A 21,838-nucleotide genomic window follows, 5' to 3' on the forward strand; every position below is an offset into this window, starting at 1 on the left:
GAACATTATTGCCCCTTAAAGCAGGTCATGGCTACTCAACAACTATGATCCCAAGGACGGACTTACCACAAACAGCTGGAGCGGCTGCTCTGCTGGCAGGGATGGTGTGCTCTTCTTGGGTTTAACATTGGCCTTCGGCTCCTCTTCAGACTGCTTACCTTCCCCCTCCTCCGCATACTTTTTCCTCTTTACTTGGCGGTTGGATCTTCGCTTCTGTGGAAAAAGATCCACAAGTTTCAAGACAACTGGCTTCCCATGTCGGCTGAAGCCCGTGACAGAGGGGCTTCCAACCCATTGTACAAGAAGACTACTGAAGGTTGTGAGATAACCCTCACTGCTTGGAGCTTCTTCTTCATTATTTAAATTTATAAGTTATAGCCAATCATTGGAACTCCAGTTGTGGTGGTGTCAATGTCCATAGCACACAGAATGCTAATAATTTCCTATGGCCATAGTCATATAATCATAATAATCTTGTTTATTTCTGTCCCATTAAAATTCAAAAGAAGATAAATTGAGAGCGATGCTACCTTATATATAAATAAGCGCATAGCTTGAGTGATTTTTGACCCAACAAGCACCCACAGCAGCGTTGTGCCAACAGAAAGCTTGTCCCATTGTGCTTGGTGACTACTGGCCCCACCTGTTCCACCTCTGATCTACAAAAAGCCTTCATCCTCCTGCTGGCATGGAGCGTTTAGATCTGAGGTGTTTTATTGGAAGCGAGCATGGGTTTGTACCAAAAAGGAACGAAAAAGGGCTTTGATGCCGTTCCTTAGCAGTTATAATGACGTTTCAATTGCTTTATTTGCTAAATCATGGAAAGGTTCTCTATAAAAAAGCTACAAGGGAGCCTCTGAACTTTCCTTAGAAGACAAGTGCATGCATTCTGCGGCTCTATTTTAAAGCTGACCCTAAATAATAGGTTATTGTACGTGTTGGAAGACTGAGGCAAGCCTCCGCAATTAGCTTTTTATCCTTTAAAACCGCCAGGATAGATACAGAGGCGAAAGAGTGATACCCAGCGTGGCACTCGGCCCGACTGATGGCGGTGAATGAACGCACAATACAAGAGACCAAAGGAAAACAGATTGAGAGCAACAAGAAAACCAGGGGAACTGTGTGAAAAATTGATTTTACATCTTCAAACACTCAGCTATGCAACCCACCTGAGGATCGTCTTTTAATCCTCGAGGAGCCCCTTCTGCATCAGAAACGTCATCTGAAGATTCAATCTTCCTCTTTTGCTTCGGGCCCAGCGTAATAATGAGTTTACTGTAAGAACAGAAGATGCATTAAACGCACTATACCTCAACAACACACACAATATATTTTGCACTCATGGCAAAAGTTGCTGGTTTGGGGAAACAATGATTTCCCCCTTCAGGCCCAACCTAAATGTAAATTGACCATCACTCTTCCCTTTGTGATTTCTCTACTCATTGTACATTCCAGATGCTGCAGTCTTTTAGAGTATGAACCTAGGACTGTGGTGGGGCAGGTGAAGCAAATGGATGGGTGAGAAGTCAAGGGAAGAAAGGGCTACTTATTATTTCTGTAGAAGAGGAGATAGCATGAAGGTTTAAAGACGGGAGGAGTGGAGAGAAAGCTCTCATACGGTAACAGACATATAGCTACTCCGACCAGCAGCGAGATATGACGAATGAGGCAGATATTCCTATTAGCCCAGGGATACTGGCCTTGACATAACTCCAGCGAGTTATTCAGCAAGTCACGGCACAGAAGAGCTTGCAGTCGCTGGATTCTACATTTCTGGCTGTGTGGGTAGAGCTCCGGAAAGCACATCATCTCTCCCTGTGTAATGATTACAATGGAGGAAAAAGCAGCACGTTCACGTCAAGTGAAGACCATGTGCTGGCGGTGAGCAGTGACAACTTGGCGTTGACTTTGCTTCCATTTGCTTCACCAGACTCTAGGACTGGGGAGGTCAAGAGCTATGAGCCCGGCTGCTGCTGAACAACTGTACAAGTGCCATGATTGCAATCCAGCCCTTTAGCCACTGATTTCTAGGTAATGCGTATACGTGAAGTGGCCCTTACTTTTAGGACCTTTGGACAGCATCCTTTGTCTGATTTTAACCTCCCCTTTATAATGGAATCAATAGGCTATTCTAATAAATTATTTCCTAAGAATAAAGTGGTCAAGCATGGCGCGACAAGTCTATGTAAGATAGCCGGTCTAGAGAGGATTATCCCACAGAGGTCCATATAACCATTTCCCGTCCGCATCCCTGAGGTCATAAATAACAGATTGCTCTACCCTAACCAACCCTGTAGATACACATAAATAGGATGGCCTGTATTAAAAGGGACACTACGGCCTCCTGACAAATCAATCATGTGCCATCTCAAGTTGGATTGTGGAAGGGGCTAAAATCTCCATCTTCAGGAAGCCTGAAAGGTCCAAAATTAGTTTAGAATCTTTTCTGTAAATCTTAATTACAATATTGAACACTGTAAGGGGTTTTTGTCTCAAATACCAGAAGTATGAACAATCTCAATGATTAATTTCTCCGATTATACAGCTGGACATAAAGATGAGATAGGACTTAATTACCAAGAGTCTTCACCACCCCCTTTAATCGCAGGAACCTTAATCCGTGTAAGGTAATACATTTGTATAAATGTTATACGCCTTTATTGGTAAAAGGCTGGTTAAATTACAGGCTACATACCGTGATCCTTTAGCAAAAGACCTTATTAACAGCTGAAGATCTATGCTCAGCTCACGCGAGCTACGCAAGTCATACCGTTCTGTGACAGTTTGGAAAAGGAAAAGCTAACCAAACGGCACCAAAGAGCTTCTCATCCTACAGAAAAGCCAGCCGGCTAAGATGATAATCACAGGCAGCAGCCATGGAGAACCCTAAGAAAATCAGAGCAAGCTGTCCTCGCGAACACTCGGCCCATACTGCAGATCTGATAATTACGAGCTAGACATGGCATAGGATGAGCTTCCCCGAGTACAAATTGCTCTGCAGCTCGGGCTTTTTATATCAAAGCAGAGAAGCGACCTTTATTGTGTAGTCAAAGCAATTAGTTTACATCAAAGAAGAGTTTTGACGCTGCGGGCACCTAAACTCCTCGGCTCCTCCACCCTTCCTTGAAGGTATTATCAATCCGATGTCTACTCATCGGCTGAGAAGAGGCAGAACAGCGCTTAACGTGCGATTTATTCGCCTTCTGCCAGAGAGGTCTTTTTTAACAGGATTATCCTCATTGTCCAGTTTACTCTAATAATACCGTTAACAAAATTCAGGGAAGGTGATCTGTCTGTGCAAGGATTTTATTTCTAAGGGGTACTTGGCTCTTTTTTCCCTTTTTTTTATGTTAAAATAAATAATTTGTTTTATGTTTCAATATCTCTATATTCGATTCAGCATGAGAATCAGTGTTATGGTAACTGGTTTAGACCATGGTGCTATATACCCTTCTACAACACTACATAATAATGCAATATAATAATATAATACAACAACTGCAGCTTGCTCATGAACTATTAAAGTCTAGAGATACCTACAGCACTGCCTTGTATTTCCATAAATAAGATATGTATTATACACACTAAGTTAATGTCATCTCCATCATAAAATGCTGAGCATGTGTTTTGTTAACAGAATACTGACATTTTACCAATTCCTCATTAATCCTTTTAATGCTAGATAAAGGTACGTTTCCAGCACCATAACTGAAGCCCTCATAGATGGAGCATGGCGTGCATCGTAACACATGGGTAGCGACCTACTCCTCCACATAAAAAGGTCTCATGCATCTGTCAAAGTTTATTGCTAGACATACAGGTTCATATAGATACAATCTTTCCTAAAAAATAAAGTCCATGTTCCACGCATCTGTGAATAAGAAGTATTATGGATGCTCACACCTTCCTCTGTGGCAAGAATATTCTGTAACACCTTCTAGTATCTCTCTGATCGGGGGTACAGAAAGGTACTTTCTCTAGGTGGTGTTGAACTACAAATCCCATGGTGCTCTGCAAGGCTGATACCAAACAGCTGGGAAAGGGCCAAGTAGCATCAATACTTGGTAACTGATACAGAACAAAGACGGTGCACACGTTAAGCATGGAAATCAATTTGTTGTTTTCATATGCACTAAAAAGAAAAACCCAACCCAAAGTGGGAGAAAACACCACTTGTTAATATTCAAAGATAACTGGAAGTCTGTGTTCATGGCTTTTGGCTGCTAAAAGCTAATAATAATCTTTCACGCACCATACGGCGGATATTCATTCCATCTGCAATAAGAGATTCCATCATCGGCACTACATATCAAGCCTCCGCGCTGCTGAAACGACATAACCCAACACCCAACCGACCTCCTTCCCGATGGGCTGTTCATTCGCATGCACCTGCGACGTGCTTTGGAACGGGAAATACGACACGGGAGGAGGTTTAAAAAGGAGTGCGTTCAGCGATTAAGGCCTCATTTGTAGGCTGGGGTTAGTGGTACTCTCGCCACGCAAAAAGAAAAAAAAAAAAAATTGTAGGAATAGTATCATATGTTTTGCTAAAAACAAAGCACTGTTCCTTTTAAATATCAAAATCCCCACCTGGCTCAAAATCCCGTAGAGAAAGTATCACTCAAATTGGCCCCAACAACATAACGCAAGATGAGAACCCGTCTGCTGCGCCTTCTGCCAGATTTAAGAGGTTTACAGAAGACTATGGGAGAGGTTCCTTTTCTTTACTCCGCCCTAAAAGGTCTGCAAGGACCAATCATCTTCCTCCAAATAGGAGGAACAACTAAAAAAGTGGAGAAGCTTTCAATGAATCTGGCCTCAACTTATAGTGCAAACCCTTGTATTGGGTTATGTACAGGTTAGTATTTCATCAGAACCAAGACATCAGAGGGACACAATGTAAACGCACAAGTCTCCTACCCAATTTTTTTCTTCTCCTTAAGCTTTGAGGACAGCCCCGCTTTGTTTTTTTTGCTCTCTTTCTCCTTGGGCTTTGATCTGGCCTTCCTCCCTCGTTTCTCCTCCTTGCCTTCAGAAGAGGAGACGCTGGGGAAGTTCTCCGGACTCATTACACGTGGGATGTTCCTCTCACCCCTCTCCTTGGCCTTGGCAATTGCTTCTGAGATGATGCGGTTAGCCTTCTCCTGCTTACTCTCAGAGTCGGCCTTTTTTTTGGGACGCTTCTCGGACGCCGACCTCACCTTAGGATTTGAGAGCCTGTGGTACGTCCGGGAACCATCAAGCTTTTTGGAGGAGGGAGGCTGTGAAGCATAAAAGGTAATGATGTTAATACTTGGTATGTTTGAGAAACCCCACAAACAATTCAAATAATGCTTGAATAAAGTCTTAAAAACAAGAAAGGGTTCCATGTACATGAAAAAAAGATCCAGGTACCAAGTTCTGAACCTCGTTTTCTAAATGTTATAAAGCTAGAACAGTTTAAGGTGGTCTTCTCATCGTAACATCCAATGGAGAGTTTTTTCCACATACCCTTGATTTTATACATATAGTTATCCCGAATACAGTAAGGGTACCTAATCTTCAGTAAAATAAGAGGATTTCGAACAGAAGACTAATAGACAAATAGATCATTGCAGACCATACTGAAGGAAAATCCTATATGTCTCTTTAGCATCCTCCTTCACAAATACAGCTTAACAGCGCTGTGGAATATTAAGGCGCTATATATTATATATACACACACACGTATATGTATATATATACACACATACATATAAATCAATAAATCATAATTCTTGGGAAAGACGACAACAACATGTTCTTTCGTTATTAAGGATCCACCAGATTTATCAGCAAGAACGGTATCTCATACGGTAAATAATGCCAATTCAAATAACGTATTTTAAATTCTAAATAATGCCAATAAAATAATGGTAACCGTGATCTTAAATGACAATCAATCTGCCCATTCTCAAACATGAATCTGTCCTTGGCCTCGTCCTAGATTCAGGAAGCATATGCTGGGAGGCTTTTCCATTTCTCTACCACCCAGCAAGGTTTGAGCATCTATAGGAAGCTTATCACAGCCTAGTGCTCGACAATTTCAAACGCACCTTTTAATGTAATTCTCAGGCAGAATTTTCGGTCTTTCGGGTGGATGCCTGCTGGGTAATTTCACAGCAGACACAATGACCAGGAGGAAAGTGGGAGCAATTTGTTCACAGCCTGAACAGGTCATTAAGGTCTAGGTGAATGCAGCAAGAATGCATCACCTGCCCAAATGGCACACAGAACGGGAAGAAAGACCAGGGTAGCACCACCAGGGTCACGCACTAAACCAAGATGTTATGCAGACACAAGTATTAAATGTATGTATAGAACACATTTTGTTCATATCCTGCAGGCGTTAACGTGGACATGTAAACCCTACAATTCCAAACAAATCGACATGTCAGGGGTTGGTAACTGTAGTAGAATTAGGCCAGGGGACCTATACAGATGTGATTAAGTTTAGGAGACAGGATGGAACATCACTGTGCCCCATGCGAAACAATCCAAAAGATACATATACACACACACACACTTTATTCTCTGCTGTAGATTGGTGGTGTGCTAAACAAAACAAAAAAAGCCACTATATATTATGCAAACATCACTTAATGTATATAAATATACAAATATTTATATTATACATAAATAAGTATACTTTTGTAACTACATTTAACTAAAAACCTACAAATCTAACTATGAAGATTATATTATTATAAGAACTTAATATAAATTATTATATATATACTTACACACACAAATATATATATATTTATTTATTTTTTTTAAAGCACCTACTATACATACATATATAAAAGATAATACAAATACATACATTATATACATACACGCACATATCTGACATCAGATTCTGCTTATGTTGCCAGTAAAATGAATAACTGTTTCCGATGCAGCACTGCAGTCTGCAGCTCGTATTATTTCATTCTACCAGCGCCTCCATAATATATGCAGCTTAATATACAAAACATTAATTTATTGCCAAGAGACGCAGCCACATCAGCACAGACTAATTCTGTTGAAGCTCCCCCCTTCCCAACAGTTTTAATAATAATACAAATGGGGGGGGAAATGACTGCAGCCCTTCCCAAGCCAGTCCAAAAAAAAAAAAAAAAAAAGAATGAAATCTGGATGCCAGATTTCCACTAAAATAAAAGCGCCGTGTTCTCGTCTGCGGACGGGAGCAGCAGGCAGGATGCTCACCCTTCTCTAGGCTCCCGTGGGCAACTGCGGGAGATGTCAAAAGGGGTATCCACATGCATCTTGAGATCCCGAGGCACTGGGCGCCACTGGGTCTTGCGGCACGGTCGGAATAAGTGCTCTGATCTGTCCCGGATCCCACAGCTAAAAGGGGGGCTTCGGCTCGAAACACACAACTAAAAACAGTCAGGCACAAGCTCAAGATGGCGATGGAGCAGGGCCAGTTACAAGAGAGGTTATACAGCCCCGTCAGCCACCCCCTCCTCTTCTTCTCTCTTTCAGCCTTTCACTTACCCTTCCTCTTGGCCTCTTCACCGAAGACATTCTTGATCTCCAAGGATTTTTTTTTTAACCTCCAGGCAATCCCCTTCTGAAAGTAAACCACCCCCCTACCACAGAACAAGGCTTCAAAACGCAGGCACCGTCAGGATCTGGCTTCTTCTATCGAGGAGCGGCAGCCTTACACACCAACTATACATTGTGTATCCTGAATGTTATTATATATTTTTTTTTCTCTCCTCCGTCCTGATGAAGCTGGGGAGGGGGGGGGGGAGCTGGGAGAAAAGAAGAACGAGAGAAGGGATTCCTCTCTGCTGCGAGGGATGGAGGCAGGAGCTCGGTATACGGAAAAAAAAAAATGGTAAAAAAACGAGAAGGAAAAGGAGAGAGAAGGGGAAAGAAAATGCACAGTAGCATCAAAATGCATCAGCATGAATATTAGAGATGCCGATAAAAAAAAAAAAAAAAAATACACATACACAGCAGCTAAACGGGGATGTCCAGTAGAGGGTGCTGGGAAGCAGTTTCTCCTTGTTAAGGTCTATGGTTTAACCCTTTCGTCGCTAACAATCTCCCCACCCACATATACATATATACAATCACACAAATATACATCTATTTTAATTTTTACAGAGCCAACGATTTCTGCAGCGCCTCTTACGGTCCATACGTTCAGTTGGTCCGAGAAAACTAGAACTGACAGACTTAGACATTAGGGCCCGGCTCACAAGCTTGCAATCTAGTAGGAGTGGGGTGAGGAGAGACATAAGGTAGGAGGGAGGCGAGAGGTAGCGTTAGTAGTGTATTAGGGGTCGGTAAGTTCTAGCTACAGAGATTTCTCCGAAGAAGTGGGTTTTGGGGGGTTTTCTTGAATATTGGGAGGGAGATTGAAAGCTGGGGATCAGTGGAAGCGAGTCCTAGAGGTATGGGGCAGCACGAGTGACGTCTTGTAGACGGGAGAAGGAAGAGGTGATCAGTGAGGAGCCTTAGCCCCCAGAGGAACGTGAGGATCGAGTAGGGGGGTATTTTGTGATGAGGGCTGAAACGCATGGAGGAGCGTTTTTATGAAGGGCTTTATGTGTTAGCACAAGGATTTTAAGGAGCCAATGGTGGGCTCCGCAGAGCGGGGAACCAGAAGAAGATCATTGAGTAAGGAAGAGAAGCCCAGCAGAAGCATTTTAGATAGATTGCAGAGAATATTTATTATATATATATAATAAGAAAATGGTGTTTATTAACCCAGATCTATTTAGATCTTCTTATAAAAATATCTAACGATCCACACGGAGCAGAATATGTTTCCTATGGCGAATTCTCTGCTCCCCAAGCAGCTTTTTCCCCAAACCACAAAGGCCCTTCCTGAGTTGATTCTGATGGAATTGTTAAAAAAAATAAATTAATCCATCTGCAACGTAAGAAATGCCCATTTTACTTGTGTTCTTAATATCAATTTTCTTTAGTGATAGCCAATGGTTTCAGGCTATATTACATACATACAATAAAAACGAAGGTTTACTCTTAAACCAATGTGGTATATTCATGCCCAAAAGTGCCCCGTTATTCATCTATGGCAGTGGGCGACAGACCAGAACAGGAGGCTGAAATGAATGCCATGGTACACGCATACAGTAAGTCACATATACCCCCCTCCGTATGTTTTAACATAGGTTCATCTTATTTATTACTACTGTAATTGAATATTTATTGTATTTATATTTTAACCGCGCTAGGGGAACCGCTGCCGCTATATAAAACTAGCATAGCATCTATATACAGACAGCTATATCACACATTTTAAAAACGCAGAATGAAAGTTGAAGTTACTGACAAAAATATTAAATGTGAATCTTTGACGAGACAAAATGTATTTTATATAAATATTTTCATTGAATATGATGAAAAAAAAACTAAACAAAAACTTACAAAAAAGCAACACAAACAAAAACAAAACCAATTGTTTTTCCCCTGTGCAAGCAAGAGAACTGAACGAGTTGAGTCTAACGTCATTTGGATTCAGAGAAGCAAAAAAGGTAATGAGGGCGCACAGCTAGGACAGTAGGGCCAGCAGTCCTGAGAAAACCAGGACTGTTGGTATGTATGCGATACAGCCATGGAAATGTTTTTTTTTTTTGCACAATTTCTTAAAGCAGTTATGGACCAGGGGAGCAATAACTTCCGGAATGCGAAGAGATAACTTAATAGGGAGGGCTCGTTTTTTCCATTACGGAGGAGAGGACGGTAAAATGGCTGCTCACACAGCATGCGCATAAATGCGTATTTCTCATATATATGTTTTTTAGTGGAATCTGTAAACGCCATTATGTGGGTTCGTTTGGCATCCAGAACTGTAAAAACGAAGAAAAAAGGGGCAGATCATGTGGCTTTGCTCTCCTATTTCCTATTTTCCTGATTCATGTACACTAAGGATACAGATGTGATGTATGACCCATTACATCACGCAAGGACACCACCTCCGTAGCCATATCCCCTTCGGCCTCCTGCCAACGCCAAAGCGAATATCAAAAGCTTGCCGGCCGAGCTAAAAGGAATCGCTGCAGGTCAGGCCATGGGCAACGTCATTCCGAAAATCCTCAAACAATTCATAGGATATCAGCCTATAATAAAAGTATTACAGAAAAGCGGCTGCGTACCGTCCTAATCAACGTGGGCAGGCAGCGACACAAAACACTACCACGTCCACAAACATTCTGCCCCGGGGGTTACGTCCGTAATCCAGACCACTTAAACTTGTCTTAAGAGATATAGCCCTTAACGCACGCGGCATTCACAGAGAAGCACATGTTAATAGCAAAAAGTGCAGGAAAATCAAAGGGAGGGCTTTCCACGCATGCACACGGAGTAACTGTATAATCATTCCCTTTATCTTGAAGATAGATTGCCCTAACCAGTCATTCACAATTATCGATGGGAAACACTAAATTGTCATGTGGCGCAGAAGGTGGCACAGATAGGCTGTTGCCGTAAGAAACAGAACAACCTTACTGGAACAGCGCCCTCTGCAGGAATCACCCTGCTAATATACGCGGGAGCCACCATCCTGAATTTCTAGTAGACATTCTTGGTAACGTTTGTAAAAAGGAAGCTGGCCGGTAAGCGATCTTCAAGCTGGGTAATAATTTCTGTCACTTGGACCTGTATTTATACAACACTTTGAAACACTTATCACAACAAATAACCGGCTTTACACTTAACTTTAAACGATGGCACTCAGCCCACTGTACATATAGATACAATGTTCCCTCTGCACAACGGCATGTTAATTACAAGTGCGTCACCTTCGGTTTTGTTACGTGAAATATCACAACGTGACAAGGCACTATGTGAAGTCAATGTAAAGAAATAGCTGTGTATCTTGACATGTGCATTCATTTTTGCACTTTTTTGCAGGGAAACCTGGGGCATCAGACTGACCGTGTGTTAGCCACGGCGGGCTCAGGGTGGATTTGTGTTGGATGCATCCAGCTCCTCTTTTAATCAGCACTTTAATCGCTCTGCTGAATGCGAGCTTTTATATGATCACCGCACTCATATGTCAGTCTAGTTGGTCTAAGAGCAAGACGGCTTCATCAGTGACTTCTTCAGAACCCTTTCTTCGTGGAAGAGCCTCTTTGCTCGCTCTAACAACGCGTCCTTTTGCTTGGCCACTGCTAAGGGCTATTTTATACATAAAATAGTAGCTGCTCATGAAGTTGGCATGTTCACAAACGGCAGGGGTGGAATCGATCTCATTAGCTGAACCACCAAGCATTTAAATTGAGCGAGAGGACACCTCTCATTATAACCGGTTGTTAGATCTGAAATGTAGGCGCTGGTATTCGTAGCAGGTAGGACAGCAGAAATAACAAGCTGATCAGATATCAAGACCTGGCATTTCACGCAAATGCCTTTTTAAAAGTGTTTTTTTTCTACCAGAAGCCTTAAAACATAAGTACGATAATCTACCCTTTCTGCAAACGTTAACCCCAAGGGTACCAGGGGCATTAGAGGAATTACTTTGGCATCCTAGTACAGAAGAGGCTACAAAGCTACACCAGCAATGACCACCTTCCGCGCCTGCTGGAGAGCGGCGATAATTGTTAAGCGCGCTGTGCCGTCTTTGTATGGCTTAGCATTAAAAATGATTAGCGTGCGTTTAATTAAAACTCTTCGAGTTCTGCTGTATCAGGAGATATTTCTCCCGAGCGTCAGGTGAGCAACTGAGAAAATGGACTTGAATTGACAATTTTTTTTTTTTATCTTGAATTCAAAGATTCAAGATATCCGAGCAGAAATAAAGCAAGGTGTCCCTCTTTCTTCAGTCTTTTGTATGTGAAAGAGGATGGACTGCAAAAAACAGGCATTGGTGAGCTTTAAAAAAAAAAAAAAAAAAAAGAAATGTAATCTGCTCATTGCATTACCAACCAGGTACACCAAAAGATTTAATTATCAGAGAAGAATCTGATACGCTTATAATTCAACACCATGAGCAGAGGCGTTATCTAAAAGGAGATAAGACGCTAATTTCCTCTTGGTTTTAAAATCCTGTATCAGGAACGTGTCATATGAACTTATCTTCTATGTAAAGGGAGACTGCAGCTGTCATACACACTTTAATGCATATAACAGCGTAGAGGTCCCTTTAATTTAATGTGGTATCCCCCTTGCAAACGCATGGGAGAATTCTGCAGGACCCCAACATGCATTTGCCTACGTTCCCTGCAGGAGAAATGCGTTTAGATCACGTGTACCGACCAGTCTATGGACCTTCCATTGCGCCATTTATTTTAATGGAAGTGCTTTTCTGCCACTTCAAGCAGCTGCAGCTTCTCCCTAAGTATTCTTTCCGCCCCCCTTCAACTTAGTTAGTACTTTCACACGCATTTATTGTTTGCAGGGCTCCACGGGACACTTGAATGTGTCCCTTTAAACATATGTTTGCCATTGGTAGAGATTGGCTCAATTATTACATAAAATACTGTAAATTTGCTACAAACTTTCCAGATATGTTACAAATGACAATACTGTCCATTAAAAATACAGCACGTGGGCAGCAGAGAATCATTTGGACCATCAGAGGACCTCCGAAAGGAAAAAGAAAAAAATATATCTGAAATTTACTATTACAAAAAAAAAACCTCAAAATGCCCAAGCCAAGCGTGAGATAATAGAAAATGCTGTTGGCACAAGGAATGTACAAAGAAAACCTATTCACGGCATTAACCCCTTCATTACCGTCTAGTGCTAGCACAACAAATAGAAGATGAGTCGTGTTCTAGAAGGCGGTCACCGCAGTACCGACGTCACTTGTCTATACAAAGTACCGATTATTATTGTTAGAAGGAAAGATGGAGCACCCCACGGTTATCTGGTGCTTCTCCAACTCAAACATTTCCAGTGCCATGGACCAAAACTATTCCACTTAACACTCGGATGGAATTTAATGGGCTTTTAACACAAAATGGCATTTTCTGGCCCCACGGACTCTGGCACAGTTAAAATTCTATTGTTTCCTACAAGGAAGCGGTCGCATGTGTAACGCAGACCCGACCCGCTAACTTAAACGCTGTGTGCCATTAGTCATTAGCCACTTGTTCTCATGCGTTGCGGTCCCCTCCGAGACCTTGTTCTCCGCTGATCCCTCACAGATAATGTGCCACTTACAGCTTTGACAGGAGACGATCCTGCATGTTGAGTGCATCTTGTTTTAACCCTGGCTGGGGGCACTTCTTTCCTTTCCTTCGCTCGGCTTCCTGTTCACCCTTTAACCTATACGTCGGAGAGTACGGCCGGGCCAATGAGAGGGCAGATCGGAGCTTGGAGAGTCTCCAGCTATCTGCAATCGTCCCCCCCCCCCCCCCCGCAGCGTATCCCCCCTCCCTCTGTGTGCACCAGCGTAATAACTGGGATCGGATTACACCGCTGCCTAACAGTCCCTATCTAGCAGGAGGCTGGGGAAAGGAGGGTGAGACAAGGGCGACACGGAAGTAATATAAGCTGCAACCCTGCCTTCCCACTGAACTTTCCTATTATAGGTACCACAGCTTAAAACGGGACATGGCAAGGCTGGAGCACATACTGCATGTACCCATCACCCCCTGCTGAGCCATAAGAGCGAGTGCATATCGCTATAAGGATCCACGGTGAAAAGTCACTAGTGTTATCATACCGTAGAGTAAAAAAGCACAAGCAGCACTGTTAGAATAAAGGCAAAATGCAGAATACTGGCAGAAATACCTGGTTCAGGAGGTATGGGGAGAACTGTTCTTGGGAGCTTACATTCTAGTAGGAGTTAGGGGTGATATTGGACCTTCAAGCAAGACACGTGTAAAGTACATGTATGTAAAAAACCAGGGTCATAAAGTCAAATATAACTGTTCTTTTAGGCCACCTCACGGTCTACATATCTGGTTTCATATGCTGAACATTCATACAACAGATGCCCAATTAAATGTTTGCTCCAATTCAAGTTAGATAGGACCTCCTATGCTAAAGGATCATAGTGCAGAACAGTTAGGGTTCTCAATCACAATGGGGGGGGGCTTAAAAGGTGAAAGTAATTCTCGACAAGGAAAATAAAGAGACGTTTGGCTGATAGGTGGCTTCCAGATAATTTGCCCTTTCTGTAATATACGATCAATATAAAGAAAAAAATCCCAAACGCCTGTATCTTTAGGTTGTTATTAAGGTCTAGGGATGGGATAGAAGAATAAAAAATTGTATTTGTAATTTGGAGGCCAAACAATGCCAGTAGCCATTCGATCAGACACCTCCACCCATCCTTCCTCCATTTAGCAATTGTGCAATGCAGCAGACTCTGTTGGCATCATTAGGTGCATCCCTAATTCTGCTAAAAACAAATTAAAATTCTCTGAAATGCAAGAAAAACTTTGGGAAGAATTGTTTTAAGGTATTACTGGCCCTAGGCAACAGATCCCTAAAACAAGGGATTATTTATTGACAAACAGTTCACGCAGGCTTTAAATAAACAGCTAAACAAATGTAACAATAACCACATACACTGGCACCAGTAAGAGTGCTTTACGGAACCATAATAATCATATTCAGCAGCTAGTACAGCAGCAAAGTCTTTCGACCTATCTGCGCTTTCTACTTGCATCACATGACTACAAGTTAGACCTCAAGGGTCTCAGAAAATTAGTAAACATGAACAACTTTGCTGGAAAAACTTAATGAGTTTTCTAAATGTTGGACAATGTGTTGCAGAGTAAAAAGGTAATTCAAGAAAAAAAAAATAAGTGTGAAAGCCTACCTTTCCCCTGGAGGTCACACAAGGTCTCTCTTGAATCTGAATATGGTTGGACAGAGGCGAGGGCCAAGGATGAGGATCCTGCTGTGTAGTAAGGAGGTCAGTTGAGAGCTTTAGATGTTGACCAATATGCATATCTAGGTCTTGGTCCTCTAAGACAGTATGGCTTGAATTGGAGCTGTCATGGCCATATGAAGCATCATCAAAACTTTGTAGTAGATCTCCCTGAAGCAAATCCTCTGGATCCAGTCCTGTAAACGGTTCTGCTTGGGAATCCACCGGTTGTAGCAAATTGTCCTCCAAAGGAGAGAACCCATTGCTTTCCATATGATCATTAAAATGGCTTAAATGAGCTGAGGAACTGTCTGGAGTAGGGAAATTAATGGTCACCGGAGGCATTTTTGTTCTGTTGAAGTTGCCCTGAGGGTGTGAAGGGTGCATCATCTGGAAATTGTTTGAATGTAATTGTGCACTTGGATCTAGAATGTGCTGGTTAGTCTCTTGCTTTGTTCCTAGGTCTGAGAATGTTGGGCTTCCAGTAAAGTCTGATAATGAATGCACGGACTGGTTAAGGTGGTTACTGGGGAAGGGATAGTGAGCCGAAAAGGGTGGAGTAGCACTGACCGGACAGGAGGACATCGTAGTAGACTGGCCCTCAAAGGTGCTTTCCTGTTGCGTCACTAATGGATTGCCACAAAAGTGCATCGATGCATCTGTTTGAGAAAACTGTTGAACAGGAAGAGACGGGAGTGAAGTCGCAGTATTACTCATCTGTGGCTGTTGGGTAACACTGGTTCTGTGTGGTACAGAAACATTGACTTCCATAAAGTTTTTTGGCTGGCTTAGGTGCTCCTGACCTGAAGCAATATGATTTCTATTGTGCTGCCGCTGCATCGGGACTCCCTGTTGCTCATTGGTTTGAAACAAGGCAAAATCATGGTGTGCAGCAAAACTTTTGTTTTCCTGCATAGCCTGAGAGTGTCCATGTTGGTGGAACGGTGAACCGTTCTGACTAGGAATACTGGTAGCAGTCTGGTGGCCCCACATAGGGCTACCATCATCAGGGAACAACCCATTGCCTTGGCTAGGCGGGTGAATTGGCGAGCAGCTGAACTGTGACCGCGGAGAGAGGACGTTTTCCACCGGGCTATTGTATGATTGGTTTACCTGGTGTAGCTTAATACAGTCAAACTGATTCAATGCGTCAAACTCATTGATCTTTTGGTGTGTCTGAGAATCTTGACAATGATTCAGAGAGTCCACATGGAGAGGCTCAAACTCAGCTCCAAGGTTCAACTCATCGACAAGGGACACAGGGCCATGCTGAACAAAGGCATCATCCGAGAGGCCCAATGTATCGTCAAAGAGGTGTGCATCATCAAAAAAATCCATCATCGGGTCTGTCATATTGAACAATTGATTTAAGACTTGATCATTAGAAGACTAAGCCACGACTAGCCAAGTCAAGACCCTAGCCATGGCTGCATAGTTCCTTCCAACAAGATTTCGCTACATTATCAATACCCTATAAAGAAAACAGAATAAACAGAATTAGTAAACTAATTTGCAAAACACCAGCAAAAAAAAAAAAAAAATTAAAAAAATACTTCCTGAAGATGCCACTTTCAAGGTTTGGTATTAGTTACCCTTTTAAGCCTATTTTTCCCGCTATATAAACGCAAACCTTAATCAGTCTCTGGCTTAGTCTTAGATTCAGGACCCATATGCCTATCCCACAGACCAAGAATATCACCACTAGATGGAAATATGAGAAGTTCACTTTAATATATGGTTTTTTTTTTTTTTAGAATTATGATATACACCATGTGCTTATCAGTAGACGGCATATAAACAGGGCCAGTAGATTTTTGTTTATGTTTCCTGTAGTATAACTCAGCGCCATTACTAGATCCTCCCTCTCCCAGTAATCCAGAAACTGGCTTGTGCTTTGATGCCCCCTTCACACCGCACAGCCCCCGGACCCCAGCCATAATTATCCAACGGTCCTAAGTCATACACGCTTGGCGGATGTCACCAACACCATACTTGGCTTCATAAAGTTCACTGCTATGGTAGCAACTTTCTAACAATAGTGTATAATAATGCAGATTTTGGGAATGTATAGAACAAAAACAAACTTCCGTGTGCATACTAAGAACTTTGGGATTCGTTATCACGCATGGAACTGGTTTAGAAGGCCAGTGGAAGGTAGCGGTAAGAACTGATAATATATATAATAATAATAAATAAAAAAAAAGAAGACTGGCCTGAAATATCAATATAAAAACAAAATGAATGTATACATATATATAGAACATTTAACATAGCACAGGGTTCAATTGTCTTGCCCAGGTGGAACAGCACCTACGCTTACAGGCACCGTTGTAAATAAACCTGCTGGTTTTTTTATTTATTTCACCTAAGGGCTTTAGAACACTACTACTACTTTCCATTACAGGACCGTGGGAAAATTCACAACTACGAGGTCGTGATTCCAATGAACCCTTTCGCAGTCACAATACACCAATCCAAATGTGCGACGGCTTCCCATAAGCCATTAAATTGTGGCTCTTATCGGAGCTCTCATCTCAGATTCCCACGTTGTTCACCTGCTACACGGTGGGTTACAACAACCGCCGCGGCAGAAAGCTTTTGAATCTGTCAGCAGGACCTCTAACAAGCCTTCCGAGAACCTGCACGGATTGCGAATGTTTTACCCAAGATTACAGCCATTAACTGATTATTCCTTATTCAGAGTGCTCAGCACCCTCGATCATTACAGAACACCATCACAGACAAGCGCGGCAATAAGGGGCTCCAACGAGTCGATGAGGGAGATTAATCTGTTCCAAAGAGCAGCTGCATCACGGTTATACAACGCTGTGTATGTACCCGAGGGCAGGCAGGGATGAGGTTCTTTAATCCACCTGTGCAAGTGACTGGGTTAGACATTAACAGGTGGAGAAGAAGGAACAAAAACTGTGCCAGGTTAAGATTGTTATGAAGTGATAAATAAAGGCCCCAGCAGCACCCTCACATAACATTTAATGGATCAGCCCAACCAGTATATTAAAAGCATATTGTAGCCCAATCACCTTGGATCCCAATGGATTTCACTGCATGCAAATTATGAAATCCATGCTTTAGTTACCGGAGTTAGAAAATTACGACGATCTCCTCCCTCAATAGCCTCTGCAGAAAACAGGAAGCATACTTAAGTACGCTTCCTGCACAAGCGCTGTAGTAACACCATCCTACTCAACTGAAGTCACTGAGAGCAGTGCCAGCGAATTGCATGTATCAGAGCAAAGCAATCACATCAACCAGTACACGTCATGACAAAAGTATGTTTACTAACGACCTAGTAATGCTTTAAGGGCAGATCAGATAAGAAGTGTCAATTTCTGTACGAGCTGAAAGTTATATTAATATATTTGAGTACACCGCACGAGACGGTGGTTAACAGTAAACATTAGCAAGTCCCGATGACATACTTCAGCTTGCCCATCACTGATGGCACATTAGCACTGCATCCTGCGACTGCGAGCTGGAGAGTGAAATAAATCGACTTAATAATATTATTGACTTACTCTGGAAGAAAGAGCTATTGATTATGTTCAGTGCATTCGCAATGATTGCTCAACCAACAAGTTACTATCGCTTGTCTTTCACCAGGTTAACCATCTAGATAATGGCAAATGAACACGCTGCCGGCGCGTGGATAGTTAAAGTCTGAAACGTTTACTCCATTTGAAGTGGCCTCCACTTTGAAAATCCATGCCAAGTTGCTTACACAACTGTAAATAGCGATCATAGTTTGTATTACGAAAAATGATTTTGCTTACAGACAGAATACACATAGAAACCAGGACAAAGGTATGAACATTGACGTTAAAACGGCAGATGTCATGAATGCCCCGGGGGGGTGATAATTCCTCAATATAACAGCCATTCTATAATGTAAATCTATTGAGAGTATATATAATCCAATGGATTTGTTGGGGTGATTTTTCTTATTGTTCTTCTTGTTAACGTAAGGCGGGCTGGTAGTTCTTTTTTGCTGGCTAGTAAAATTGTCATCTTTTTTCAACTACTGAATTTAACAGCTAAAACTAAATGCAGCATTAGAAAAATAAATCATTTCCTCGGAGGTGGATTCAAAGAGAGGTTTCGGGGTCACAAGCCTTCGTTGCACCTTATTTACTTATATAAATATCATAATATCTAGAATGTTGTATCAGCTCGACGACTTATCTCTGGAGCGTCGTGTATTCAACGGAGTAGCTAAGGGATTAAATTACTTTTCTTCTTCTCTCTTTCGGTTTCATAAATTAGAAAGAACCAGTTCTCTTCCCTATGGTTTTCTAAGACACAGGAATGGAATGCTAATTGCGGAGAGAAAGCCTTTATTCAATGCGGAATATTGCAGAGAAGATATTAAATCATTATTTCTCAGTTTCTTCCAACGCTTGATGCGTAGCCCTGCCTCTAAGATTCTCCCCCGGCATGACAAAGAAACCATGTATCTAGATCTATATAGGGACCAAAAGCAATGTGTTCCTTTTACAAGTCCCTCAATGTAAAGTAGGAAAGAACAAAACCTCACTCAAGTCAATGGTTGGCAATTGCACCAAAAATTTGAGTGAGTTCAAAATGGTGGACGTGGATGGAATGATTAAAGTTACATCAACACAGCTTCTAGTTGGTTAAAGGGTGACTTAACACCTTCCAGAAGAAGGGTATCAAAGTCTCCAAGGTTCCACAAGGTGTCCCATGCTGAAATGATAATATCTAGTGTGAGGTTCAAATCCATGCTAATCCCTAGAGAATCTCACTTAGCCAGGCCTGCATTTCGTTGTTCATCTCGACAGAACTTCTAATGAATTAGGACTGAAACGGATGGGCTTTACGCGAGTGGAAAGGGGGTTCAGGAAAACCTCTAGGAGAAAATGATTGGACATCTTCAGGTGTTCTATGGACCAAGAGGAACCATTGTTTACCTTATTTTGTAAATGGCCAACTATGTTAATGATCCCAACCTACCTATCACAGTCTGGTACTTAAATATTTAAAAAAAAAACGGGGAGAAAACACAAGTAATCAGTAACTAGTTGGTAAAGAAGCAATATACATGCATACTATATAACTGGATATGGAAGTCACTGAGATGTGTGTTAAACATTAAACTGGCTGAGCAAACAACTTTCTGCAAGAAGAAAAATAGCTACAGTCGAATCTCCAGAGACAATTAATACTGAAACTCTACAACATCCCTCATAGGATCACGCCTTGCTAAAAACCATTTCACTTCTTCGCCCCGTCTCCTCGCTACCTCGTTTTCCTTTCATTATTACCGGCGTGAAAGCCCTTTCTTTACTGATATATATGCACGGTATAAATAATGTAGATTAAGGGATAGTACTGGAGCAAGACTCAGCCGTAGAAGTCTTTTTGGACTACAAGTCCTATAATGCAAAGCTATCACCATCTGGCAGGCCAAATAATGCTCTGCCCTGAGCATTTAAACCAATGACGTCTAACTTGTACTAGCCCAGCTGTTCATGGCTGGAGAGCTTCTAGGAAGCTGTCCACGGAAAACTGTGCAAAGCAAGGCCATGGCCTTATCTTCTTGAGCTATGGTGGTCGTTCACCACAAAAGCATTCCAGCAGAACTTCTCAGAAAACCAGCCCTTCAGAAGCAGTAGCTACCTTATTAAAACAGGTCAAGGACACAATTTTAAACATTTTTCGGCAAGGCATGCTATTTTCAAGGGGAAACATCAACATGAAAACGATAACTATTGTACAGAAAACACAACGTACCAAGAGTAGAATGTGAAGAACCTGATCTGCATAGTGGAGGACCCACATCTCCGTCCCCAAGCACATACATATGTCTACCCACACACGTATTGTGTATAAACTATCAGCAAAGTATCAAAACATTGCAAAAACACAACACAAAATTAATACATTATACATTTCCCCCATGTGTTACATTGTATAGAGTCACACCTGCATGTAAAACTAAGTGGACTTGACAATTTCATCAGACAGAGTATTTCTATTGCAATTTTGGTCTCCAAATGATTAAAATTAAAGCCATTATTACATATATCCAGAGCAGGGTTGCTTGTTAAACGCCCGTTCTCATGATGTTCCGTCACAGGACCTTTGTATATATCACGTAGAAGCGTGTGCCCACCTTAGAAAGGAACATGGTGTATATAATAAAACATTACTACGAGGACTGCTCATGGACTGCTGCGTGTCAAGCCTTATAGGTTGTAAAAAGAAAAAAAAAGGAGAATCTTCACGGAATGTCTGATAACTGATTTTATTTTGCACGCCATTTACTCGGACGGCCGCAGGAGAAGATACGGCATTGATTACTCAGACAATATGAATAAGCCAAAATGCGCAAATCCTTTTATTTCTCTAATCTTTTGGGGCCATTCAAAAGTACTCACAGTACCTCTAGAAACAGGCAAAACTGGCGAACCGATTCATCTTGCCCTGTTCTTCCCATCTTATGCCAGACGTAAATCTCCTAAATATGCATATGACTCAGCCCTTTCAAACTCTCTCCCACACCCTTCTCCCATGTGCACAGTTATTCATATCAGTTTAGTCATGTAATTTATATACAAATAGTGAATGTAGCTAGAGCCCGATCTGTATCTGGGGCAATTTTTCCTACAGAATAGACACATGAGCACTGGCACTTTTACCCCTTTACCTTGTCAGCTTTGTCCAAAAAGACCCATCCCAAAGAGAATGATAAAGGGTTCTATCCAGCAGAACCGAACAGAAGGGAAATTGTGTTCTGAAGGGTAGATAGAAAAGAAGCCTTGTTGGGTCTTGCTCTAGAACTGTGTTCTTAGTCAAAGTTGATACCTTGGCCCAACACCAAAAAAGATGCCGTGTCACATAACCTTTGGGATCTCAGACATCCCTTCTTCATAAAGAATCATCTCCGGAATGAGAAGCTCTGGTAGTGGACAACCAGTAAAGGCTCCAGAGAACAAAATCATACCACCTTTGATAGCTGTGGAGATAAGGGGA

The 21,838-nt window shown here is 42.0% G+C and overlaps 1 protein-coding gene across 8 annotated transcripts in view; it reads right to left on the reverse strand.

Moving 5' to 3' along the window:
* LOC149298435 (ATP-dependent chromatin remodeler CHD9-like) overlaps positions 1-16,180 on the reverse strand; it is a 31,771-nt gene extending 15,591 nt beyond the window's left edge. For 4 of the 8 annotated variants that reach the window (XM_089487383.1, XM_089487385.1, XM_089487381.1 and 1 more), the window contains exons 1-4: positions 14,777-16,180; positions 4,921-5,261; positions 1,170-1,275; positions 67-213 (exon numbers count right to left, since the gene is read on the reverse strand). In XM_089487383.1, coding sequence (XP_089343509.1) covers positions 67-213; positions 1,170-1,275; positions 4,921-5,261; positions 14,777-16,180 — 1,998 coding nt within the window. Of the gene's footprint in view, positions 1-66; positions 214-1,169; positions 1,276-4,920; positions 5,262-7,521; positions 7,552-11,391; positions 11,412-14,776 lie in introns of those variants that run through there. The other 4 variants (XM_089487384.1, XM_089487380.1, XM_089487387.1 and 1 more) reach the window with 2 other exon arrangements.
* Positions 16,181-21,838: the final 5,658 nt, after the last annotated feature.

The sequence above is a fragment of the Sceloporus occidentalis genome, unplaced genomic scaffold, assembly GCF_023333645.1.
Source record: "Sceloporus occidentalis isolate IW3139 unplaced genomic scaffold, rSceOcc1.0.p SCAF_32, whole genome shotgun sequence".
Lineage (NCBI taxonomy): Eukaryota > Metazoa > Chordata > Lepidosauria > Squamata > Phrynosomatidae > Sceloporus > Sceloporus occidentalis.